A 27,445-nucleotide genomic window follows, 5' to 3' on the forward strand; every position below is an offset into this window, starting at 1 on the left:
AATTACGAATAAAAGATTCATTAACAGTTCATTCTTTCACAGTTTGTAATAAATAATAGAGGTCCAATTGTTCTTTTATTTTCAGCATTGAATAAAAGCCAACAACAGAGCACAGCACTGGTATCAGATTCGTTTTAACATATAGTGATGACCATCGGTGGCCCTCGGTGTAGAATTATAGTGAATGTACATGTACAAGCATAATATGTCTTTAACAAAAGTAAATAATGCTTGATAATGACATCAATTACAGAGAAAATGTCACAACGAATGTAGTGTACCGCAGAAAATAAGAGTTACCAGTATACAAGCGGGAGCCTGGGCATACAACATATACAATAAACAGTGATTCACCTGGAGTTCATTTGAACAAGATATTTTTGAAATGAGAAATGTATTGAGTGCATACAATCATGTAAAAACCATGAGTGCAGTCTAGACTTGTATGTGATTTTAATTTGTTCTGGAAACAAACAAAGTGAATATTGGGAGAACATTGCGGTCAGCAACGAAGCAGGTTGTCGACCGCTCGTCTCTCTGGGATGCCCCGGTTAAAGTGCTTGTGGAAGAGCCTATATATATATTTTTCAACCTTGAGACAGCTTTAAATGCTTTTTTACTGCTAATCTTGAGCCACCCTCCACGTCACCCTCCAAGGAAGCAGAAGTAGTGGCAGGCAGCAGAGCGATATTTAACACAATAGCACGCTGGGTACGAGCTGCTCTGGAGCTACAGAAAAGCGGCAGGGCGGCTGCGAGGGTCTTTAATGCAGATTTATATAGCGCTGCCTCAACCCGAAGGTATTGGGGCGCTTTACATGAGCACCGGCTACGTTACACAAGGACACATGCAGGCATGGGGAGATTACGTGATTTGCCCAGAACCAGAGGATGTGGACGTGACCACGAGGCAGAAACCTTGGTTTTCAGCACCAAAGTCAGCAATCTGGACATCAGACCACATCCTCTCCCCCCTCTCCTTTCTGGGGGAAATGAGGCTGCGGCAGCACATGCAGGAACAAACAAAGCCATGTCAGCGGCAGCAACGGAAGTTGAAAGCAGCCGAGAGAAAGATCCTACACCAGCAGGGCTGGTTCGAGGATTTGTGGGGCCCTGGGCAGGACAGGAACATGCGAGGCCCCTCTAGTTTGCATAAAATGTCATGTTAAAAGAAGTGACATCATAGGAAGTGTCAACTGACCATTCATTGTTTGACAGTGTTGAAGCAGCTTTGCAAGAAGTGGATATCACTGAGATGGCTACCATCTGAGCAACCATTACTGTGGTTTGCTAGCAGCATAACCACCACTTGTTAGTTTTAACACCACTATGCTTCACTGCGTCGAATGCGTCCCATCTGTAGAAGCAGCTGAAGAAGCCCCTCTGTGGAATATGGGGAATGAGGAATATTGCCAGTAAGAGGAATTGTCCTGTGGACTACAACCGCTAAGAGCGAGAAGTCTTCAATGCATGCGAGTCATTGGTGTCTGCTCCCTCTGGCAAGTGCCTACTAACCTGGGTGTACCATCAGCAGAGCATGATGCCAGTAACAGTACCCATGCTCCTCTCCAGCGGAGGATGTCGCCGTAGTTATAAATAAAACAGGATATATAGGGCCCTATTGTGAATATGTCACTAATCCAAGCAGAGTGCAGTGTGTTCATATAAACCTGCTTCAAAGGAAGAGCCTTTCTCATCCCTGTTGTTTGCGTTGGCAATGGAGTCCTTGGCCAGCTATGCGCAAACCGGTAGTAGCTATCAAGGATTAAGCATAGGAGATACAAACACCGCATAGCGCTCTATGCGGATGGTCTCTTCATTTTCTTCTTCGATACTGGTGAGGTCCTAGACAGAGCCAGGGGCATGTTGGAGAGCTTTGGCATGCTACCTGGCTTAAAGGCTAATTGGTAAAAGTCCAGGCTTGTTCCTACCTGCAGCACCAAATAGGGACTTGCCAGAGGGTTTGGAGCACCTGCAGTGGAAGCCCCGCTAACTGGCATATCTGGGGGTGAGGATCCACCATGATCGTGCCGATCTATTAGATTACAACGTGGGACAAGTCATCCGCTCTCTCCGATCTGTAGATTTTTGGGAAATGTTGCTCATCTAGTTGGCGGGCTGTATAGATTCCTAAAGATTGTGTCCTTGCTGTGTCTTCTTTACTTCTTCTGAACACTTCTGATATGGGTTCCACAAGCGATATTTTGAGCCCTGGATTACCTAATTGTCACCTTTATACGGGGGCGAGCCATAGACAAGTGGCTCTGGCCACATTCACGCGCTCCACGGCAAAAGGGGATTGGCAGTCCCTGACTTTGAGATATACTATATAGCGACCCAGCTTAACTGGCTGGTCCAGTGGCTGGAGACCAGGAAAAATACAGACATGACTCCAAAACCATTTGCGCCAACATCATCAGGCCTCACTATGAGGTCGCTGAGAGTGCAATGGTCCACTGCTGGGGACATTGGAGAGTTCAGGGTAGTTACTAGATGCTGAAACAGATGCCTGAAAAAACTTGCGGCAAGATACCATATTCCCCCCGACTTACCTCTCTCCATGCTACAATATTAGACCCATGGAGGATGCTAGGGAGGACTTGATACTTGGACTGATACGAGAGTGACATAGATAGGGGATCTCTTTAGAGACTCAGAGCAGCTACTGTTTGAGGAGTTTCGAGGAGAAATTGTCTTACCGCAGGGCCATTTTGCACTTACAACGGCACTAAATAAACACTGGGGCACTGGCCCATCTGAGCCACAGGCACTCAAGTGCTGTCAATATCGGCGGGCACCATTAAGATTGTCTCCTGTCTGAATAAAGCATTACACACTGACTTCCAGCATCTGCTAGAACGGCTGTGAACACAGTGGGAGGAGGATTTGTGAATTCCTATTACTGACCAGGACTGGGATACCATCCTGGAACGAATGCTGACATTCTCCAGAAACTTGTGCTTCAAATGAATTAAGTACTATGTACTACATAGATCATATCTTACCCCAGAGAGAATTAGAAGGTATTTCCATATAGTGGAGGCAGCTTCCCTAGATGCAGGGAGAGAGATGCCCACATACTGCACATGTTCTGGACGTGCCCCTCGCTGCACACTTTTTGGGAGAAGGGGACGACTACAATCGCAACCGTCATTTAAGGGGAGGTTTCCTGTTCCCTGGGCAATTGCCTACTAGGGTGGTTTTCACATACTTCCAAAACTAAAGCCACAAGCAAATTTCAAGACTTGGCATCCGTTCTGGCCAAATACAAAATTGCACAGCATTGGTAGCCACCAGGAGGGCCAAGAAAAATTGCATGGAGAAGGGAAATGGAAAAATTGACCAGCTGTGAGGGGAGGTTGCTACTGAGGGACGATAGACATGGGATTGGCACATTGGAGGTAGCCAGGCCTTGGAAAGTGCTGGTTGAAAGTTTTACCGCCCCTTAATCCGACACTCCCATGACCTTGCCTTCAAGATCGCAGAATATAGAGGCGCTGCGGCTCTCAATGCGGCTGCCAGAATGGTCACTGGACTCAAGAAATACGAGCACATCTCATCGGCACTCCGCGAACTCAAATGGCTCTCTGACTAAATGAGGGCTAATTTCAGAACAGCTGGTCTTACTCACAAAGCCCTACACAACGGCAAACCTGAATACCTGGCTGCTAAACTCTAAAAAGCAGGACAGAACAGGAACCTCAGAAGCTCAAACACTCTTCAACTCAGTTCAATTCAGTAGATTTTATTTCGATGATTAAAAACCATCATAAAAATACATAATACAAAATCATCAAAATCATCAGTTACATTACATTTCTGAACCATACCATTTTAAAAACTGGATTAATATAATTAAAAAGCATTAAATACATCCTAAATAAGTCACTGGTATTTCTTAATTTAACAGCGATTTTTTAAAAACTCATGATAGAGCACAACGTGCGTATATCAGTAGCTCTGTGCAAAAATGATAGGGCAGATTTAGAGTGACAAAGTTTTGCCTCTTAAAATATCTACAAGAAATGTACGGCGGGGGGTACGATAAAAGGAACATAATAGTACAAAATGGAGGGTGTCCTGCGGAGACCTATTGTCGCAGCCGCAGGCACCCTTCTGCTCAATTGTTAAGGTAAAACCAGACTGGTAAGCTAAAATATTAGGTAACAAATTGAGCCTAAAACGGCACATTAAAAATCTATCTTGCTGATTATACATTAAAAATAAATATGGTTCCATACCCTCTCCGTTACTTACTAAAGAGTGTAAAACTACAGACGTTTTTGTAGAGTCAAGTTGTTTCCTGCTCCGATCATATTTGCCCAGTAGCAGTTTATGCATCCGATGTTTAGAAGAAGTGTCGATCAAAGACGGATCAGTGAATAATATTTGATGGTCTATGCTCCCTAGAGTTTCTTTGACATATTTAAGCCAGGGGATTTGTAGTCACCTGTCTCTCTGAAGGCAATCTTTAATTATTTGCCTACTGAGCTCTGCTTCTGGGTTTACCCAAATTCGGAGCCAGGTCAGGATGCGTCTCACTTTTATCTGGTCAGTAATATATGGGATACCAAGCTCCTTATGTACAATTGCTGCTGGGAAGCTCTGTGGTGTCTTCAGCATCTTACGTAGGAATTTGTCTTCCTCTACTTGTAACTGGTATACATCCCTAAATCCCCACACCTCTGCCCCATACGTGGCTTGGCGGTGCTAACAGCTCTACACAACGTCATTACTTGCTCTGGTGACCAGCGGCCCAACCTACGTGCAAAGTTTAAAATAGCACCATTTGCTGAGACCAATTTCCTACACCTTTCCTCCAACAGGGGGGCAAACCTAATCTCTCCATCAAATAGAAGACCCAGATACGAGAATGCATTAACAGTTTCTAGGACATGTGTTCCTATTTTAAATACAAATCTCTTGGGTTTTTTTCCCTGCCACCATAACGAACGATTTGGTCAGGTTCGCGGAGAGATCTAGATTCTCCATGAACTTTACAAATCCATTCACCAGATGTTGTAGGCTCACTGCTGTTCGTGCAAGCAGGACCGCGTCATCCGCGTACAGCAGTACTGGTATATGGCGCGATCCTGCTCTGGGGCAGTCAGTGTCTAGAGCCATCAATGAGCTTTCTAAGTCGTTTATGTAAAGAGAGAACAGAAAAGGGGCCAGGATATACGCCTGCCTCACTCCGCTAGTGCACGGGAAGGGATCAGTACTCACCCCTCCCGCGCTATAGCGGACTTTGGCAGTGGTGTTCCAGTATAGTTCTTTTAAGATGTTTATAAGTTCTGGGTCAATTCCCAGATTGAACAGGAGGGCCCAGAGTTTATTTCTATTTACGTTATCGAATGCCACCGCCAAGTCCATAAACCCCATATACAGAGTTCCATTACTGGTTTTAGTGTATTTGGCAACTAGGAGGTAAAGATTGAGACAATGATCACTAGTTGATTTGCCTGCTCTGAATCCGTATTGGGTATCTGCTAGGGTATGGTGTGCTTCAGTCCACTCAGCAAGGCGATTTAAGACAGCCCTACCTAATAGTTTAGCTGACACGTCTATCAGCAAGATTGGTCTAGAAAATTGCGGATTGTCCTTACTTCCTTTCTTGTAAATATGGACAATCAATGCTGTAGACCAAGATCGTGGGAGCCCAGATTTTATCGCCGCATTTAGTACTCTAGTCATAATCGGCGCCCATAATTCAATATAGCTTAAATAGAGATCTGGGGGGGTGCCATCCGGGCCTGGTGCCTTATTTTGGGTCAGGCCTTGGATTGCTTTGGTGATTTCCAATAGGGAGAATTCTAATTCCGTGGGTCTATCCCCCGCCCATTCTCCGACCCTAGCTCTCTCGCCCTGGTGGTTGTATAAACTCTCAAAATGAGTGACCCACTGTTCGGGAACAATGTTAGTGCTGATAACAGGGGAACTAGAATCTTGAAAGCAGGGACTATTGATGATTCTCCAGAATTGGGTATAATCCCTATTTTCACCTGCTTCCCTCAGGTCTGCCCAAACTTCCTTTTGGAGCGTGATCTTTCTCTGTTTGACCTGCATTTTATAATTACATCTACACAGGGCCACTTTATTTTTATCTCTCGGGAGCATCTTAAGGCACAGTTTTAGCTCTCTCAAAGCCCGTGAGCAGTTGGAGTCAAACCATCGTGGAGTCGGTGAGTCCTTTACTGGACGCTTGGTTTTTAGTAATCCATCAACCACCTTGGTTAAGGACTCAAATGCCAGGACCACCTCTCTGCCCTCTTTTGTAAGTTCAAGGCAGGCCTCTATTTGTTCTTTCCCTCTTTCCATTAAGGAGCTATAGAATTCTTGTGCATTGATCTTTGCCCATCTTAGACGCCTCCCCTGATCAGTTGGACGGATTTCAATGCCTGAAAGGGCGTTCCTTACGGTCAGCCCGTTATAAGGAATTTCAAGAGTTAGGGGGTTATGGTCGCTAAAGGGGCTCCATTCCGTTCTAACCTCTTTGACCTGCTCTTTTGCAAAAGTAGATATTAAAATAAAGTCTATGATGGATGAGCAGCCCCTTCCCTTAAATGTTGGTGTGAGAGTATCTCCTGCTCTCAGAGCCAACAGGTCAATAGTGTGGGTGAGAACAAACCTATCAAGTAGCTTCATAAGCAGTGTTCCCTCTTTATTATGTTCAAAGTGTTGCCACTTTCTTCAGGGCAGGTGGACCAATCGGGGCTCACGGGAAGAAGTTTTTGACACAAGTGACAGTTTAAATCACCCATGAGCAAAATAGTTGGTTCTGGGCCCCCCCAGCCTTCGGTCAATTTCTTCGCTTAGTCTTCTCTCTAATTCTTGTATCACTGGGTGATTCCCATCAACCGGCCCTGAATTATAAAAGTTTAATATTAGGAACCTCTGACCCTGTCCCTGGAATATCACTGCTTGTAGGGTGTCTGATACCCATGAGGGTTGTGACCATATGCCTTTTAAGTCTAAGTCAACATATATGACTAGCCCTCCCTTCGCCCTCCCTGATCTGCCTTCCAGTGCTGGCCTAAAGAAGCATTTGTAGCCCTCCAGCTAATAGGGAGATAGATCTCGTGCCCAAGTCTCCTGTAAAGCTATAATATGGAAGCCAGTGATGTACTCCCTCCAGTCCTTGTTATCAAATTTCCCCCCCAGGCCCGCTATGTTCCAGGACAGTAGGGATAGCCCTGCCCTAGATGCTTTCCCTCCGTCTGGGGCATGATCATTCGGTCCAACCACTATTCTCTTATAAGTCTTTAACTCGCTAGCAACCTCACCCATCTGCATTGGGGGATCGTCTGTCCTCAAAACTTCCAGGCTTTCCCCCACCCCTTTTGTGCTACGAGCAGATCCGACCCCTGTGGATATGTTTTCTTGCCCATTCTCTGCAGGGGGTAGTCAGTCGTTTTCATCAAGCGACTGTAGGGGGGCACATCTATTTCTCCATTGTGGGTAGTCTTGAGATGATAAGAACTGGCCTGGATGGTTAGGCATTCTGTCCCTTTGTCTAAATGGGGCCCTTCCTGTGTTCCACATTGGATAAATCATATTATTAGTGCTCCGCCTCCTCGGGTAAAAATATCCCAGGGGAAGGGTACAGATTGTACTGGTGTGGTTTCTGTTTGTGTTTCCCAGTATATATTCCACCAAATTGACATCTCTGAAATTTGCCACAATACAGTCCCCTATTATATCTTTCTTTCTGCCTCCTAGCCAATTCACTCTTCTTACATGTAATATCTCCCCCCTTTCCCCTGTGTTCAAGGGCCTATGGATGTTCAACCATTTTATTATTTTAGTTCTAAGTGTGATTCTTTTTCTGCGGTCCTAAGTTCCGGCACTCCTGCGAATACTATGACATAGGGGCAAGCTTCTGGGGGTAGATTTATATGTGGTGGTGGACTTTCTGATCTATCAAGTGAATCATATTCATTTTGAGATAAGCTGATTGGGCCTTGACTTGAGTGATGGCCATCATGCCCCATTTGTGTGGTTGTTTGCTGTTGGACTTTATCTGTGTGTTTGGATCCGACGTTCTGAGAAGAGCCCCTCTCTGGGTGTGCTGGAGCTTTAGGCGGATCATGTACCTGGGCGATCGTGTGTTGTGTGTTGCCAACACAATTGTTATTGACCGCTATTTGACCAGTGGCCTTGTTTGTGGGTTGGTTGGGGCCTATGGTAGGATTCTTGCTTATCGGGGCCATTGTCTTGCCCTGTTTAGTCAGTTCGTTTGCAATTTTGTCTATCCTACTGACTATCGGTTTCATCTGGCTGATGATAAAGGCTTCCAGATGTTTTTTTAAGTCTCCAATTACCTCTTCTATCCACCCTGGCGGTCTTACGTGGGGCGACACTACTTCTTCTTCAGGAATGACCTCTTGTCTATTTTTGGGTCGGCGAGCTCCTGTATTTGATTTGTTTTTCCTGGGCTGGCCCTTGCCACACCCCCGTTGTTTGGGTCTACTATGTGTGGTAAGGTTACTATCCCTTGAACCCTTGAATCTTCTGCCCCAGGTTGTGCTACCTGTTGTGCGCAGGGAATGCCCTCGATTGAGTTGCTCGCTGTCACTATGTTGGGGCTTTCATATAGAGTTTGGTCCCTAGATTGTGTGGGGGTAACTAATATTGGATTTGGTGAGGCGGACAGACTCCTTTCCATACGATCAATCTCCCCCGAGACTTTCCTCAACATCAGGTCTATCGCAGTAGGTTTTTTAACTTTGCTAGGTGGTACATCGTTTGTTTCAGCACTGGCCTGATTTGGTGTGCCAGCTAAGAGTGCTTTGCTTGTAACAGAGCGTGTTTTCGTGGGTTTGGACATGTTTAGATTTCGTTAGAGTATCTCCCAAACCTGTCCTTTATATCTAACTGCTGGTAAGTAACAGTGAAGCTAAGCCGGTCTTTGTCTGCCCTTCTCCCAGTTCACAGTCTTGTATTAATTTGAGTCGAATTTGACAGGCAGTTCAGTAGTGAGGTCAGCGTGTAGTTATCCCCCAAGCAGAGGAATAATCAGGATTGAAGAAAAAGTACCTTTAGGATGAGTCCGAATCAAGGGGGGGGGGGGGGGGGGGGGGAAAGGGCCAGCCCGGCCTTTTTTTTGGGGAAAATCTGTTTATTAGCATAGTAATCAGAGCAAACACATACATATATGAACGTAGCAACTGTCAGGATGTAACGATCTGTTGCTTGCCCAGGATGTATAGGTACATAGTATTTCCGATTTTGTTTTTTTCCGTTACTGCTTTAACATAAACATAGGATGTATATCTGTTTCACCCATGGTACCGTGTAGTGAATTAAAGTCTTTACACACAGTTAGGCAGGGGTAGAGTCAATGATGGTAGGGGATTCCTCATACCATCTCCCAGTGCACCACGGTTCGTGACGGTACATGATATCTCAAGGAAGGTAGGACGTGAGTATCACATGTGCATCGAGTCATTTGTGTCCCCATCATCCCCAGTTTCGAACATTCCCACAATCGTAAACCAATCCAGTGAAATCGGTGTTTTTCTGAGGCCTCTCCTCTGTGTTCCTCTCGTTGTAGTGCTTCACCCTCCGCCTTACCCCACCGCATAACCTCCGCTTTCCATAAATCAGGGTCAGGCGGCCTAGATGACTTCCACCTCATTGTGATCGCCCGTTTCGCTAGCAATAGGGCCATGTCAGTAAAACGGGTTGCTACGCTTCTTGTGCGTGCGGATGGTCCCAGCCCTAAGAGTGCATATTCTAGAGTGAGTGGTTGGGGCAGGGAGCCAGTTCCCTCAAGCATGTCACTGATAGTGGTCCAGTAGTAACCCAGTTTGGGGCATTGCCACAGCATGTGTAGTAGTGATGCGTCGTCAGTGTCGCATCGGGGGCATGCGCTGGCTGCATCGGGGAACATCGTGTGTATGCGGTGTGGGATCAGATAGGCTCTATGCAACAACATCAGTTGAATAAACTTGAACTTGGGCTTCCTAGCCACCTTCTTGGGAAACTGGAAGACACGCTCCTATTCTTTGTCTTTCAGCGGTCTCCCGATATCTCCTTCCCATTTCGCCCTGAGAGGCGACAGAGGGACCGCCCTTCCCGTTCTGATGCTAGCAGTGAGCCATTTAGTTAGGTGGCCGCCCGTCCCCATGAGGTATTGCATCGTTATCAAGGGGTTGATATGTGGTTCCCGCCCCTCAGGTGCCCACCTATGTGTTATATAATGGCGAAGGCCGGCATGCAGCAGGAATGAGCCTCCGGGAACACCATGTGTGGCTCTGAAGTCTTCGAAGGACAGTAAACGCCCCTCAGCAAACAGGTCATCTACACGTGTCACTCCAGCATCATGCCAGGACACAAGTTTGTTGGTCGTGAGCGTCCCTGATTCTAGTGGGATACCCAACAGCGGAATCGTAGGAGCGTAAGACGTTATGGGGGACGTGTACTTCAATGCCTTCCGCCAGTATGACACTGCAAGGCGGTGGAGTGGAGTGGCATCTCTCGGTAAGTCGGATCGGGGTAACAGCAGTGTATGTATTCCCCCTTTAGCATGATCGTCCTCCGTCATGTCGATCTCCTGAAGGTTGCGACCCGCTATCCAGTAGGACAGCCATTGCAGCTGACACGCATAGTTGTAAGCCCTAAAGTCCGGTAGTCCCATACCTCCGGATCCAGAGGGGAGTTGTAGTTTAGTGAGGCCTATGCGTCTGCGCCCTGGTCCCCACACAAGTTCCGTGAGTAGTGTGTCAAGAGTTTTAAAGGTTGATGCAGGGATCAGGAATGGGAGATTGGTGAAGTAGTAAATGAGAGCATTACCATTTTAGAGATGGCCACTCTGCCGGCTATCGAAAGGGGTAGCGATAGCCAGAATTGAATTTGCGACTTTAGTGCTCTTACGGCCCTGCCAAGGTTACCATCTATCATCATTGCAGCTTCCCTGTAAATGTGCATTCCGAGGTATCGGAAGGTGGTGCCCGCTATCTGGAATGCGTGTGGGGCAAAGGGTAGGGGGGTGGACAAGCCCGCATCTGTAAAGGTGAAGCCGTAGGACTTAGGTTCACTTATGGTGAGGCCTGATAGCGACCTGAAGTCCTCAAATATTTGAGGTATAGGGTCCAGGTTACCCCGCAAGTCACGAAGATATAAGATGATATCATCAGCGTAGGCTGACACAACGTGTACCGTCCCGTGTCTTTGAATACCACAGTGGGGGGCTGTCGTCCTAAGTTTACAGAGCAGTGGTTCAAGGGCCAGTATAAATAGGAGCGGGGAGAGCGGGCAGCCCTGTCGGGTGCCCCTCGCTTTAGCTATGGGACCTGAGATGTGTCTGGAGGTACGCACCCTAGCCGTGGGGCGGGTGTGTAGTAGTTTGACCCAGGCAATATATTCAGGTGGGATCCCGAATTTCGAGAGCGTAGCGAACATGTAATCCCATCTAAGGGAATCGAAGGCTTGTTTCAGGTCCAGTGAGATGCAGCCCTCCGAGCCCGCATCTGTCGGGTTTCCGAGCATCAGCTGGGCCAATCGCCTAAGATTCATGGCCATACTGCGGCCCGGTACAAATCCGCATTGGTCGGGATGGACCAGCTGCGGAATGTATTGCGCTAGCCTCGTTGCCAGCACCTTGCTCAGAATCTTGTAATCGGTGTTGAGGAGGGACAAGGGTCTGTAATCTACCAGCTGCATCCCGTCTTTGCCCGGTTTTAAGAGGGATGTGATTAATGCCTGCATGGATGACTGTGGTAGGGAGGCAGTTCGTAATGCCTCTAAGTAGATAGTGTGTAAGCGTGGGGCCAGGAGATCAATGAACGTTGCATAGAATTCAGCCGGCAGGCCATCCGTGCCAGGGGCCTTGCTCTTCGGGAGAGCATGTATTGCCTGCCTGATCTCCGCTATCGTTATGTTACGCTTCAGGTCTTTGCATTGCCTGTCAGTGAGTTGGGGTAGGTCTAAATCTCTCATAAAGTCCTCAAAGGCGGTCTCTGAGAGGGGTCGGTGGGGGCTGTACAGTGTTGTGTAGTAGTCTTTGAACGCAGTATTGATCCCTATTTGGGTTGAGGTCAGACGCCCCGCCTGATCCAGTATTTCCAAGATCGGATGGCAGACCGGAGAGTCACGTATCATACGGGCCAGTAGGGGCCCACCCCTATCTGCCTGCGTATGCTGCCTAGTAGTGTATTCCCTGTAGTCTAACAACCTCAGGTCTTCTAGTAGTTCTGCATGTTTTATGTGAGCGTCCTGCAGTGGTGTGAAGTGTGCATTTGTGCCTGCCGCTTCACTTTCTAGCGACGCTAGTGTAACCTCCACCTCCTTCAGATTACCAATCACCTCCCGCCTCCTGCCCACCCGAGTGGCCATCGCCTCCCCCCTGAGAAAGACTTTGAAGGTGTCCCATTCTATCTGTCGAGTACTGGCGGTGTTTGCGTTCGTGGTAAAGTAGGCTTCAATGGTGTCAGACAGGGATGACCGGAAGACCGTGTCCTCAAGTAGGTCTGTGGGTAATCTCCAAGTTGGGATGGGGGTCAGCAATCTGCCCCATTGCCAAGTGAGTTCAACGGGGTTATGGTCCGACAGGGTTTTTCCCATGTGTTGGGCTTGAACAATCGATTCTGTTAGGGAGCAGGAGCAGAATATGTGGTCGATTCTGGTGTGGAGCTGGAGAGGTGGGGAAAAGAAGGTATATTCCCTGTCTTGTGAATGCGTGCTGCGCCATGCGTCTGCCATTTCCCACCCCCTAGCCCATTGTGCCAGAGCGTCCGCCTGTTTCCTGCTTTCAGTGGCCTGCAGTGGGGGGTGTGACCTATCTAGTGCAACATCAAGAACAGCATTGAAGTCCCCCCCCAATGATCCAGCGATGATCGGCCCAATCTGCAAGGATCCCGTTTACAGTTATCAAAAACTCCGACTGACCTGTATTTGGTGAATACACACAACCAAGTACGATGGCATCCCCATCCAACAAACCCCTTATAAACACATATCGACCCTCCTTATCAATTCTCTGCTCCAACAGCTTGAAGGGAACAGAGTTGCGAAGCCAAATAGCCGCCCCCCTGGAGAACGCTTAATAGGAGGTAGCGAAGAGCTGCCCTCTCCATTTCTTGCGTAATTTCACAGCCTCGGTGCTATTCAGGTGTGTCTCTTGTAAGCAGGCCACTCGTGCCGGTCTCTTAACGGCCTGCGATGGCATGGTAGCCCTCCACAGAGTGGGCCCATATGCAACCCACCATATGTGAAGAAGGAGATCAGTTATACGTTACCACCGGGAGATTGTCAAGCGTGCCGCCGATCAGGGCTGTGATCTTAGGGAACAGTTGCAGGCTGTCCACCGAACCAGATACCTCGGTGTGGGTGTCGGTGGTGACGGTGATCCAGTCTCCGGTTACCCCTGCATCATGTGCGGCCAGTGCCTCCTCCGTTAGCCGTATCAAAGAGGCTGAATGACCCGTCGGCCGGTCTCCTGTATGTTGAGCCTTCGCCTGAGCCCCCGCCAAGGGGGAGTGTCCGGTAGTGGAAGTGGTGTCCCTCCGGTCCGATGGGTTCCGGCGTCCGTCGCTGCGATTGTCGGCAAATGGGTCTTGCGAGGCCGGCGGGGTTAGTGTGACCTCCATCCATTCCTCCGCCTCCTCTGGCGAGTCGAAGAAGTAAGATCTGTTATTATGCAGTATCTTGAGTCGTGCTGGGAACAGGAGTGCATATTTCATGTCTCTGAGTTTGCGTTTCACTCCCATGAAAGTGGATCTAGCACGTTGCACCGTGGGTGTGAAGTCGGGATACACCGAGATATTCTTGTCCTCAAAGCGTATTGGCGCCTTCTCCCGAGCCGCTCTTAGCACAGTGTCGCGATCCTTGAAGTGGAGAAGGCGTGCAATCAAAGGACGAGGGGGTGCTCCCGGTTGCGGGGGTCTCAATGGCATTCTGTGTGCCTGTTCCACACTGTACAGGGCAGTGAGATCCTCTGGGCCCACCAGTTTCCGCAGCCAATCTTCCACAAACTGGGTGGGGTTCCTTCCCTCGCTCCGCTCCGGAATGCCTAGGATGCGGACGTTGTTGCGGCGGGCGCGCCCTTCCGCGTCATCCACCCTGTCCCACAGTTGCTTAAGTTGTTTCTCCACGCCCTCCAGCTTCGTAGAATGTTCCGTCTGCTGGGGTATGAGATCGTTCAACGCTATCTTCTGTTCTGAGACCAGCTCTGCTAGTTTGTTATGATCGGCTCTCAGCAGGGATAGGCCCGTCGCCATATTGTCTATGTGTGACTCCAACGCCTCTCGCGTGGCGAGTATTTCGTTGAGGATAAGGTCCAACTTGGCGTCCTGGGACCCCTTCCCAGTCGGCGGGATAATGTCCGCGTTTGAGGAGGCCAGCATGTCTGTCGGAGCGCCTTGGTCTTGAGTCCTGCCCCTGTGTCTGCCCATTGATCTAGTAAGCAGGGTGGCGCTGTAGTAGATGTGCTTGCCGGTCTTGTCCCCTTCTAGTGTCCACTCAGAGGGCCGGACCGTGAACGTGCAGTACCTGAATACTAAGGGAGGGAGGCAAGTGTGTGGTAGGTCCCAGCTCAGGCAGGGTCAGTAACAGCTCGGTGTTTATAGCGCCTCAAAAATGGTGAAGTGGCGTTCCACAGAGGACCTTGTGGACAGCCACAGTTCTGACTCTGCGAGGTGCAGGGAAGGGGCCACAGTCCGCAGGTGGTGATGGAGGGGACCTCCTGTAGAGGTCGGGAGTGCGACAGACGCCCTTTAGTCAGACCGGCAGCAGGGGCCTCGCAAATTGTGGTTCCTTCTCTGACCGCCGAGTGGGCCAGCTCAGTTCAGGTGTTTGAGGGGCACTCGCCTTGGTGCGGGGTGCAGGGAGCCGTGCGCGGGCGCCGCCGTGTGGCTTGTCTCTGCTCCCAGGCTGCCGCTGCGCGGTCCGGGAGGAGTAGCGTGTCGCAGTAGTCACTCGGGGGTCCGGGGCCCGATGGGGAAACAACATGGCGCCAGTAGGATTGTCTTAGCTTCGGACTGCACTGTGCCCACGGAGCGCAGCGCAGTCGGAGGATGCAGGAATCTCTGTCAGGGACGGACAACGCGCCTCCCCCGACCCGCACTCCTCACCCGTTTTGTTGAATGTGTGGGCGCCTCGGTCGTGTGCAGGCGGGCGGTGGGCCGGTCCCGGTATCTCCCGCCGTCGTAGGCGGCCGCTCGGCAGGGTGAGCCGGCTGAGGGTTTCAGCTGTCTGGGGGAGGCAGCAAGGCGGCAGGCGGAGAGGGAACTCCCCGCTATCCGCGGGCACAGCAGCAGGTCTCGTGCCCCCTCGCCGGTCCAGGGAGACTTGGGGGATGTAGTTCGGCCCCTCGGGTCGGTCGGCGGAGCAAAGCCCGGCCCAACAGCAGTGGCGGAGCAAAGCCTGGCCCAGCAGCAGCGGCGGAGCAAAGCCCGGCCCAGTAGCACACCAACGGAGCAGAGCCCGGTCAGTTCACAGGTTCCCAGGAAGCTCGGCCCCCGGCAGACCTTTATGCGCCGCCTGGTGCTGTGGCTTGACTTATGCGGCGTCCTTGCCGGTCCAGGGAGACTTGGGGGGATGTAGTTCGGCCCCTCGGGTCGGTCGCCGGAGCAAAGCCCGGCCCAGCAGCAGCGGCGGAGCAAAGCCCCGCCCAGCAGCACACCAATGGAGCAGAGCCCGGTCAGTTCACACTCTTCAACTCATTCCACTGAAAGCTCGTAAACAAAAAACAGCGGCCAGATCATTGTAGGAAACGTGCCCAAAATATGGAACTCTATTCCTCCCCACATCAGAACTAACCCCTCCTTTACGAATTTCAAAAGCCAGCTCAGAATCCTGTTCCTCAATCGATCCCTAGCGAACAGATAGGAGCTGTTGGAGAGCAAAAATCGGCCTTTTCTCTACGCTAGCTAGACCTCTATCCTACTCTCTGGCACTGTGTTTTCTCAGTTTTTGTATTTCGGGATTGTCTGCATCAGCGTATTTGTGTTTCACATGTCCTGTAATTGCTGTAAAGCGCTCCAATACCCACCGGTCAGGTTAGCGCTACATAAAACTCTGCAAATAATAAATAAATAAATATGCACACTGCCATGCACGACTCGGATTCACACACAATAATATAAATTTTCCCTAGGGTACACAGACATACCATTCTTTGCTACCAGTTTTGTGATGTTGTACTAACTCACATGGGTGTGGGGTGGAGGGAGGGGCTGTTTGATGACTTAGGAGACCAGACACACATATGCATTAGTGTTTTATTGCCACCATTTGAATATATAGAATGTGATACAACAATGTGATTCATGATCTGAAAAACCTTAATAAAATTGTTTGCAAAAAAAAAAAAAAAGGCTTTTATAGTTTTTGCCAGGTGCTGAAATAATGCCTTCATATCATCTTACTAAACACTGAAATGGATAGCCAACAGGGATGCTCTAAATTAATAATGTTCCCGTTATAGCCTGCATTGGTGGTGATCCATCCGCTTTAAAATCCAAGTCAGTGTCTCTGCTGATCAGCTGGTGGTCTTGATGTAAAGAAAGAGAATTAGAAAGTCTGCTTACGTACAGTATCTAATATAAGGTGGGTCTGAAGATTCTGGCCTATATTTTATCGATTCTATAACAATTTGAACTGATCACAGGTATGAAAAATGTTCCATACATTGCATTTATATGATTTGTTGCTCTAGTTAGAATTTATACTGTGTTATGTTACTTTTGTAACCACTTTGGAATATTTGTTGGTTTAATGCAAACAAGACTTAGCAGATTGTATGTTTATAGTGTCCTATTTTGGCTGTTGTGCATGAGCACTAGAGGGGTGTTCACATCTTGTGCCTGCAGTCCTGGTGCTGCAGTTATGCATGTTAATAACATAGAAGAGTGTCAGGTTGTTTGGGAGCACCTTATTAATACCAATCTGATCAGGGTGGCCCTTGCATTTATAATTTTTGTGCATCTCTCCCTAGTTTGCTTCATGAAAGTACTGCAGTATAGGCCCAGGTACTTTTCTGAAGCCTTCTCCTGTAGAGAAACTGCTTTTTTGCCTTTGGAGGCAACCGCGTTTCATACAAAGACAATGGGACAGCCCATTAATCATTTTAGAATGTGGGTTGGAAGGTAGTTCCCAAATTTGGTTGTACTGAAAATGAAGCCTAACCTATGCAGGTCTTCCTGTACCTTGGGATAGTCAGAAGAGGTAAAACTCTTGATGTGAGGTTCTTTCTCACGAAATGCAGAGGGCATTAAAAGTGATGCATTTAGCACGATAGAGTCAGTGATGGAGTTAAAGGTCCAATGTTAAAGGATACTGAATTTATAGGGAATGTTGTGTTTTAATGGCTATGTTCTTCTTGCACTGTAGCCTGCCTATGAAAATAGTTGGAGCCACACTTTATATTCCACTGGTGTAGTCTAGTTGGAAGAGTATTTGTGCTATGGCAGCCTAGAACCATTGTGGGAACCCCATGAAAGGGAATATGGGCCTCGAGATCCTAAGTGGTATAAAGAGGATTTGGTGCCCTGGTTTGCATTAGTGAGAATCCAGAGTCCGCAATCACTTCAAGGTTCCTCACTTTTCTGACCGTGATAGTGGAAGCTCCATGTTTCAAGGTCCACTGGTTGCAAGTATAGAATATAAACAATTTACCACACATGGATTTCTGTTTTTAATGCATGTTTTTCAGGTGTTTTAAATATTTCTATAGGTCTATCACTAGCAGGCAGTAGCCAATTTGTCTTAGTCTGAAAGTGCTGCCATTGTCCTCTATGATATGACCCATATCATTTGGAACTACTCATTTCCTATAGGAAAAGTACATTCTACTGCATGGTACAGTGAGGTCTATAAGGCAAGGTTTCCAAAGGTGTCTATCTGATCTTTTTGAACTTTGGAACAGTAGTTTCCTTTTCTCTCAATGCAGAATTCATTAATCACCATCTATTTATTGCCCTTGTTACAGTATACTTTGAAATATTCAAATCGCTTAAGAACCTTCTTCAGTAGCCATCACTATCTTTTGTCAAATGTGTGTCAGCTGCAACAGAAGTGATTTTGGCTCTGTGACGGAGGTGCTTTTAGACACCAATCTCTAGTTAAGTTTTCTGTGTACTTGTGCGACATATGTGCACAGGGGCTGTTTAGGGTTTAAGTTGCCAAGCCTGCTTTTTTGCTTGTAGCTGGTGTGTATGCCAATTTAGGGGGTTTACACACTGAGCCTTTCCATAAGGAGGCATGGAGGACCTGGAGCGGTCAGGTCTGGTAATCTTCATCATGAGCAGCAAGTTGTGGGTGGTTCCAGCAAAAAACAATTTCACGTGCTTCTGCATGGTTTACAAGTCATTTGGTACTGGGGTTCATGCCAGAGTTTAGTCCCCAAGGTACTTCAACAGTGAGATACCTTCCTTTGAAAGGCCCAATGAATGAACATCCTTGAAACTTGCCAAGTTTGCACTGCCAAAGGCAGACAAGGCATTGCCAAAGTCTTGTTTACCAAGCTTGAATTTCCCTGGGTCAGAATTTGCTGCAAGTCTTTACTGTTTCTGTCAAAATTTGGGTTTATCTATCCAAAGCAACTTCTGGGGAACAGAGAAACATTTTTGAGTGTCTTTTACTTAACCTTTGAACGACTTCAGTCCTGCTTGTTACACAATTTGGAAAAAATAAACACACTGTCATATATTTCATGTCATATGATCTTTCCCGATCGATATTGAACACAAAAAGTGTTTCCTTCTAAGTTTAGCCATCAGCACTCTTCCTCAATTTCTATTTCTTCTCTACTATGCTCCTTGTTGTGCCTCAGTGAAAGTTCTGCAAGTGTAACCAAGATTTATGGACAAAACAGTGATGCAAAGATGGGCTAGTGTGTAAAGAAATGCAGAGCTACATCTCAACGTTATATGGGAGATGAATACAGATACTCCCCAGTTACAACCATCTTAACCTTAAATATTGATTTCAATGACAAACACAGGAAAATGTAAGATTTTTACTTTGGGGGGTTGGGCTCCACAGATGGAGATAGTGTGGGATCTGGGAAAGCATGGAGAAGGGCAGCATCCTGGATGTTATTGAGACTTCTTGCACAAGCCCCAGAAGTGTGGTCTGTCAACGGGGCTCCTCAGTCATGGGTAAGAAGAAGAGAACGCAGTTCCACCAAGACTGAGGATGTCTCGGGCAATTAAATAATTCAGGAGCAAGGATGTTAATTACTTAATGTCTCAATTATTATTTATGTAGATCCAAAAGCCACATGAACCACGTGTTGACAGCCTTATGTAATCCTCTTTAAGATGGGCATAACACAAAGCATAATATTGTAACTCTTGGGTATATTGGAGTATGTGATTAAGGAAAGGATTTCGGTTTCTGTTAGTTGCTTGGACACGGGATGATGATTGTGGGTTCAATTGGTGGATTGATTACGGATGTATTATTTATATTTGTAAATGCATCTGAAGATCATTTGATGTTTTATTTGTTCTATTTAGTTGGTTTGGTTATCTGATTCGGCGAAATCCATGATGGGGAAATACTGGTTTTACTTGCTCTACAATTGTGGTGTGTAGACTGAGGTGTAGCTCACAGATTGATAGGAATTCTGAACTAACAAGTTTTCTTTTCAAGATTGCATGCTTAATTTGAGTCTGGTTTAAGCTGTGAGTGCACGGGAGCAGGTACACTAACACTAATAAGACTCGCTTCCAGCAGTAATACACCCTAGTCAATCGATGCACTTTCTGAATAGTTTTTTGGTGGTTTTCCATTCCTCATTTCGAAAATTATTCTCGTTTCGGAAGGTTTATGGTTTTTGATTGAATTGTCTTACTTGTTATACTGACTTCCATTATAGGGTAAACAGATAGGGGTTTATTTAGTTTACTGGTTGAAAAGAGATTTTGTGATTATTTTCCTACGTTGTGCTGTGATTGGTTAGTCAGTCAGGGAACCGCGTGGAGATTGGGGATACGTCATCACAAAGCAGTGCTCTGATTGGATGGTTGCTGATGAAGCCACACTGTATAGGGCGGCTGACCTTGGATAAAGCTGCACTGTAATTGGCTGGTGTTCGCTAGCTTGTTTGTTGTGAAAATGAATTGATTTTTGAGTTTTTTAAAGTAAAAATCAAGGGATGTTTGTTAGTAAAGCCCATGATTACTGTACCATGAAGGGAGGGTCAGAAATTACTGGCAGAAAGAGCGCCAGCCTACAAGAGAATGAAAGATTGGGAACTATACGTGTACCTGGATTTCAGATTGGAATAAATATACTGTCAATGATGAAGTTTTATAATTTCCAATAGTGGGTACCTTCAACGTTAGAAAACTAGATTTCTTGAGACAAACTATGTATGACATGAAGCAGATGCCTACAACTGCACAGTCCGAGGCTCTTAATAGATGGGATTGCATGGCGACATCGAAAGAGAAAGAAAGCAACACAGCAAGTGAAGAGTTCATTTAAACATTGGCTTGAGACAAAATAGTTGGAGAGAGGATATTATTGAATGTGTAAAAATCTTCCTTGCTATAATTAATGTGAATGATGACAAGGGCAAGGCAAATAAAAAAAGAGAAGCAGAATAATGACTGATGATGATAATTTTTTTAATAAAATTTTGAATTCTAGACCTCCTTCAGACACAGCAAGACCAGCGGGGACAAGTGAGACTAGCTCATGATACAGGCGGTGGTGGAGATGGTATTATGGCTGTGCTGCAAAGATCTTCTACTGCTGTAGTTGTACCAAGTGCACCAACAGAGATCGATGGCTGCTGTGCCTCGAACAAGTGAAGGCACAAAATCGAGAGTACAGATTCAAGGTGCCGCACCTGTAAGAACAGACGTGGTTGAAGAAGTTCTGAAACAAATTGATATTGCCATTTTAAAATTTTAATTTGGTGACATGCTGCAGGGTAATATTGATTTAAATAGACTGTTTACTTACAATGCTGTCGAAATTAGATATTTGATTGAAGAAGCAGCCAGTAAATTGAAAGAATTTGAGGTTGATATCAGCAAAATGAAGAATGTGAAACGAAATTACACAATGGATTGAACACATGATGGAATTAAAGAAAAGGGTTTAATTACATTGACTGCCCATATTAAAGATTGAATTGAGAAAACAAGGGATTGGAGTGACTTGAAAAAATATTGAGAAAGATGAAAGAAAGGGACAGCCAATAAAAAGAGAATGAAAGGGACTGACGGTAGGACAAGATGGGTTGTGAGTGATATGGAAGTTAGGACAGGAACAGTTTTGGAGTGTCTTTTGAGAGAAGTTCATGGAGGGAAATTTGTGAATACACCATGGACTTCAGCTAATTTGTATGGATTTATTAATAATTTTCCAAAATTGAGAGAGGATCCAGCAAAATGGTAAGAAGAGAGCCATAAGCGGACACATATTTCACAGATGTTGTGGACCGATTTGAATATGTTGTTTGAGATTGTGGTTTCTAGTGATTTGTGGACTGAGTAAAATGGTGTTTGATGATGGCCTACACAAGACTCATCAAGGATTACTCCTAGTGATGCTACTTATGAAGAGGTAGCTACCAAATATAATAATTTGACAGAGCATTTGACAAAGCGAGTTCCTGAAAAGGATATAAATTGGAGTACTATTTTCAGTACTTCTCAAGAGGGGAAAGAAAGGCTTATGCAGATTTTGAAGAGAGAAAATGGAGTCGAAGATCCAGAACTTTACTGAAACACGATGTAGTGTGAATGAAACTTTGTTCATGTATGTAGTGTAAAATTCTGAAGGACACGTCTGCTGTAAGTTCTGATGCAGGCTCGCTAGCACACTTGGATAAGATTCTTTGTGTGAAAATGTTTCATATTGTGTTGTAAATCTCTGGACTGTACTGTTGCTGTTGAAGCTAATGGAGGATTTCCTTTAGCTCAGAAATGGGTTACAGATATAATTATTATTATGACGATCTCCATTTTGATTTGCTCAATATGTGTTATCATTAGTCATACCATCAGAGGGTGAAGACTAAGGGATGGTCTGGGTAGGAGGTTCCATGGGACATCAGGATGTGTATGTATGGATCCCTCAGGTAGCGAAGTCTTGATTGAGAAGTTATGATTATTGCCCACATCAGCAGCAGTTGAGGGGGGAGGGATAAGGGGAGGGTTAGTAGGGATCCGGTACAGATAGAGGAGGGATATCAACAGAAACTAGACTTGGTTATGGGCGAAGGAAGGAATGGATCTCCGGCTAATGCATAGATTGGTTCATTATGGAAGATTAGGAGATCTAGTACAGGGGAGTTCCGAAGTACGATTGAATGGAGCGGGTTGCGCCAACATTGGCATTATTCACCATTCATGAAACGCTGTATTCGGGTGCGTGTATGGGGGGGGGGGCCAGGGGGGGTTAGGAGTTATAGAAAAGCAGATACTGAACTATGTTGTTGACTGGATACCTCTGTGAGGTGGTTTCCTTGGCATTATTAACGGATTATACACGTACGCCGTCCGGCCTCCGGGATGTGGGCTAGATGGCTGTGTGCAATTTTATTATTGAACTGTGCCTTATGGTGATCAGGGATGGGAAGGTCGAACTATTTCAATGTTTATTTATGATTCTGCAATAAAAATATATTTAAAAAAAAAATCATTAGTCATACCATGCTGAATTTGCAGTTTTTGCTTATTGCCTATTCATAAAATATGTATAAAAACACTTGTTTTGGGGGGTGATCCAGAGACTTTGCCTGTTAAACTATTCTTTTTTTTAGCTATTCTTTTTTTTTTTTTTTTAAACAGACTTTATTAGCATTTTCCATACGTAAATGACAATCACATTAACAGGCGGTGAATCGTGATATCAATCCGAAAAGCTGCAAGAAAGACAGACCATCACACAAAACCATAGCAGTTATAGCCAAATAGATGCAGCAGGGATAGGTATGATAATACAATACAATTTTAGGCCTTGCATTCTCTATCTGCCCTGGCAAATAACATTAAAGGAGTCCCACTATGTAAAAGGAGCTATTAAAGGAATAAAGGGGGGAATGTCCCAGTGCTACTGTGGCTGCTGTTTATTTGATGACTTTCCTATTCCTCAAAGGAATCTGCTCCCATATTTTGATGTATTCCCTGTTCCTCTAGGGCCTATGTCCATTTCTCTTATGATTTCAGTTGCTTATTGGGACTTAGAAATTCGGATTTCGGACTACTCTGTATCTGAGCCTTCATGATATATAAGTTGCATTTCTCTGCAATTTTTATTATGAGATTCTGTAATAAAATCCTTTAATTTTTCACTGATCTACAACTCATTTAGTGGTCCCAGTCACTAGTTTTGTTACTCTGCTAGGATTATTTGTGGGGTCTGATGTCAAGGAGAGTTGTGACTTATCGCATGATCAAGGGTGCAGGAGCAGAGCTGCCCGAGTTACATTTTGGGGTGATCAAAATATTGAGGTGCAGTAAAATATTGGGGTTCAGCTCCCACACAGTCTTCCACTGAACAAATGCAGGGTTTTAAATGATCCTGAAATGGGAGTTCTAGAAGTCCAAATGTCTGCAACTTCAATCGATTGAGTGGAACTAAAAGGCTGACCATAACTATTTGTGGTTACATTTTACTTTAAAGTTGCTCAGTTTCAAAGAAATGGTGCCATATTTAATGAAGAAAAATAACCACTGAAAATGAATTATGAATATATTGATTTGTAATCAGAAGTGACATTTATTATAGTGAAACCAGGAAACAAATAATACTACAAAGTGTCGAGGAGCGTAAAGTACTTGCTTTAATATTCAAGTGAAGCCATCCATTTGCTTACCTTGATGAATCCCATCTCTACTTGTTTAGAGTCAAGATCCAAGTTTACATTAAAGTCACAGACTAAACAAGTTTTAGCAACTAACTAGAGTATTGGAAACCACATTTATTATCTCCTTGTTTGGATAGGGGATCATAGATAAATTCTTAGTAAGCCTTGGAGTTCTGAGATAATAGTAATTTAGTATTAATAGAAAGAAAGGATAAGAGATATGAGCAAGTTGCTCCCAGGATTTCACATTTCTCGCTTGCTATTTTGCTTACTCTGGTAGTAATCTGCATTAACAGAACATTTGTGCTAAATCTGCTGGAGATGGTTCAAGAACAGCTTAGGTGAAAAGAGTTTCTCTTATGGCTGCCAAGATCACTCATACAAAGTTAGCTGTGCGCAGTTTGTACCCTGCACCAGTGTCCCTCAGTAACCCTTTGGCTGATGTAACCAACATTGACCACAGTGTTTACGCACTGAATAGGTTTTTATTGCTTGCTCTATTTTTCCTCTATTTTTACTGTGGAAAATGATTCCCATCTTAGCAGTAGACAGAAAACCTGAAGAGTTACCTATGATCTCAGTGCCGCTCACATATTCACCTGTTTCAGACAGTAAGTACCATCATGCATACAATAATTTTAATACATATCTGAGTGTGGCTGCAAATCAATAAGATTCACAGTAAACGTTCTTAAAATGAAATGAAAAAGCAGCTGGAGGACTGACGTCTTTAACTCAGGACTCAGACCCAAAACAACTAACAAGTTAGCTGCCTCAGATGCATTCAATTAACCTGTCCCTCTGAGTACAGCAACGACAGCCCTTGGCGGGTCTGCAGCTTTGCTCGTTTCACATTTCTATTAAAGGGAAAACAGAAATAGGCTAAGTACAGGAGGTGCCAGGCCAGAAACAGATGCGGAGAAGGAGGTTGCGAAAAGTAAAGTTTCCGTGAAAATGCTGTAAGCATTCAACACTCATCGTATTGTGGTATAATTTTTCTCCATTAGCCGGAGACTTAGTATAAACGTAAACAAGAAATCTGAATGTTTGTCTACAATTAATGTGCAATGTCTGGTGTGCAATGTTCACTGCGCCTTGTCCATGCACAAGTTGCATTGTGCAGGGTCCAATACGCAAGGCAAAACGCGCAAATTTCAGCATGCTATATGCTTAGACAGGAGATTCACAAAGCATCTTGCATCTAAAGAGAAAAGGTGTCTACTGTAGTGCTTCAGAGAATGGGGCATACCAGAGATCTAAACGGTCACCGACTATGTAAAGGATTCCCATTTAGATTCATGGTGCCTAAATTTATCTCAGGTGGACATCTTACAAATCTGTCATGGGAGTGGCCATAGTGGCCACATGTTTGACACCTCTGGTGTATATACTCAGCAGATTTGTGTTACATTCCGGTTCGGACTGGCCTATGGGGTCATCTTGCAACCTGACAGATCAGGGTGTCCACCCTGTTTGTAGCTGTGGGTGTGCCAGTTTTGTTGCATCATTAAGCATCTTGAAGCGTAAATGTACCTGCTGTAAAGAACTGCATGTAACATGTCAATAATACGTTTCTAATCCATATGAAGATTGCACAGTCAGGAACAGCAGAGGCTGAAAAGCAGGAACAGTGGAGAGGAAAGTAGAGGAACAAAGCTGGGAGAACGAGGAGGTGAAAGGTGGATGTTATTATTTTATGAGAGGCAAAGTTGACAGACCAAAAGCAAATTTTGAGAAAAGGGTGGTGGTGGTGTTTTTATATTTTTTGTTAGGGAAGAAACTTAGTGAATATTGCCACAAACCCTGCCTGCAGCAAGCATAAATGTGTGAATCCCTCCACTCCTCATAAAACCACCCTAGGCAGCATATATTAAGAAGTTAAGTTGTTCGATTTACAAACGTAGACCACATTTTTTACTCTAGAAAATGGTATCACTGTTATTCTGGTGCCCAGGTCTATTTTCTGTCCCAGTCGGAACCTGGTTACCTTTGCATACGACTTGATAGTTGGTGCAGCAGTCGCCCTTCACCACGCAGTCATCGGAGCAGTGGCAAGCACTGTCTTCGCCCCGCACCTCTCCGCAACGATCCTTGGTACACTCCCAACCCCGACCTGCAATTTCCACGACACATGGATCAATATTTAACAAAATAAGTGACTGCTAACATAGATTTGACTATACTTCAACCACAATGGCCTTCATGCTTACAAAACAGACTACACTGCTTCAAATAAACTTTGCGTAGATAGCAGAAAATCGCTGTTATTTTCGAAAACGGACCCTTGCAATCATGAAAATGGCTTTGAAAAGCCTGCCAAAAAAGAAAGCATATCACACCTGTTAACATTTACATCAATAAAGACTTGTATGGAGCTCCTGATATATAAAGCCAACAGGTGTCAAGGACGAAATCTTTTTGCTTTATCAGTGCTTGTTACTATAGCTTCTAACCATAGATGTTATGCACCAAAATGCCAGGGCTATAGCATCACTGATATGCGCCAGGTTTGAGCTCTCCTCTTGTTTTTAGCCCCTCAGCATATAGCTGTTGAGAACCTTGGGTAATGGCAAGCAGTGGAAGCAACAGAAAGAAGACAGTTCTGTAAAACTCATCTTTACTTTCTGTTCTCGACACTGCCTTTATGACTCATGAAACCAGTAGGATGAATGGCAGTATTCGTAGCAACAGCTAGGATGGCTATTCCAAATGACTCAAGTGACGTCAATGATTTTCACTGTATAATTAACTATTACGCCGTTTTAGAATTCTTAGAAGGGCAAGACTAGGTCACAAATTTCAATCACTTTAACTCCCAAAGATCTTAGTTTGTAAACAATCGACAGGATTAACAAGCATTTTGCAATGCAATAGGTCTCGCATTAGGAAAGTGTGAGCTATTGGTATGGTAAATGACGCATTTTTTAATGTGTTGGCTTTGAAAATATCTAAATTAATAGCATTGTTATTCACAAAGCCAATAGCTAACACTTTCCTAATGCGAGTCCTATTGGCTATGGCAATGCTTGTTGGTAGCAAGCAAGGACAGTGCTGTTGTGGTGCTGAGTGATGATGTGGTCGGGCTGAGTGACGTGGTGGTGCCCCCGAGTGACGTGGTGGTGCCCCCGAGTGACGTGGTGGTGCCCCCGAGTGACGTGGTGGTGCCCCCGAGTGACGTGGTGGTGCCCCCGAGTGACGTGGTGGTGCCCCCGAGTGACGTGGTGGTGCCCCCGAGTGACGTGGTGGTGCCCCCGAGTGATGTGGTGGTGCCCCCGAGTGATGTGGTGGTGCCCCCGAGTGATGTGGTGGTGCCCCCGAGTGATGTGGTGGTGCTCCTGAGTGATGTGGTGGTGCCCCTAAGTGATGTGGTGGTGTTCCTTTAAATATAAATAAAAGGCAGTGTTATTTATATTGATTGAGTGACAGGAGTAGTGCTGTGCGCCACAAATATTAGATGTTTTTTGTGAAGTCTGGGTGGTCGAGGGGGAGGAGGTTTTAGTGTGCAGGACATGTTTTTGATGCAGTGGTGTGTGCCCGTGTGCGTGAAGTGGACCTGGAAAATTAGTGACATGCACGCACATTTATATGTGCCTAATGGCGGAGTAGGACGTGTTTATTATTAACTACAGTACATGTGTATTGACCCCAGAAGGATGAAAGGCACAGTGGCCCACCG

At 45.7% G+C, this 27,445-nt stretch overlaps 1 protein-coding gene across 10 annotated transcripts in view; it reads right to left on the reverse strand.

The window, feature by feature from the left end:
• The window catches only part of ENPP2 (ectonucleotide pyrophosphatase/phosphodiesterase 2), a 947,534-nt gene that overhangs the window by 318,739 nt on the left and 601,350 nt on the right, over nucleotides 1–27,445 (reverse strand). For all 10 annotated transcript variants that reach the window (XM_086966157.1, XM_086966156.1, XM_086966152.1 and 7 more), the window contains exon 4: nucleotides 25,757–25,882. In XM_086966157.1, the coding sequence (XP_086822283.1) occupies nucleotides 25,757–25,882 (126 nt within the window). The remainder of the gene's footprint in view (nucleotides 1–25,756; nucleotides 25,883–27,445) is intronic.

Source organism: Lissotriton vulgaris, chromosome 4_1, assembly GCF_964263255.1.
Source record: "Lissotriton vulgaris chromosome 4_1, aLisVul1.2, whole genome shotgun sequence".
Classification (NCBI taxonomy): domain Eukaryota; kingdom Metazoa; phylum Chordata; class Amphibia; order Caudata; family Salamandridae; genus Lissotriton; species Lissotriton vulgaris.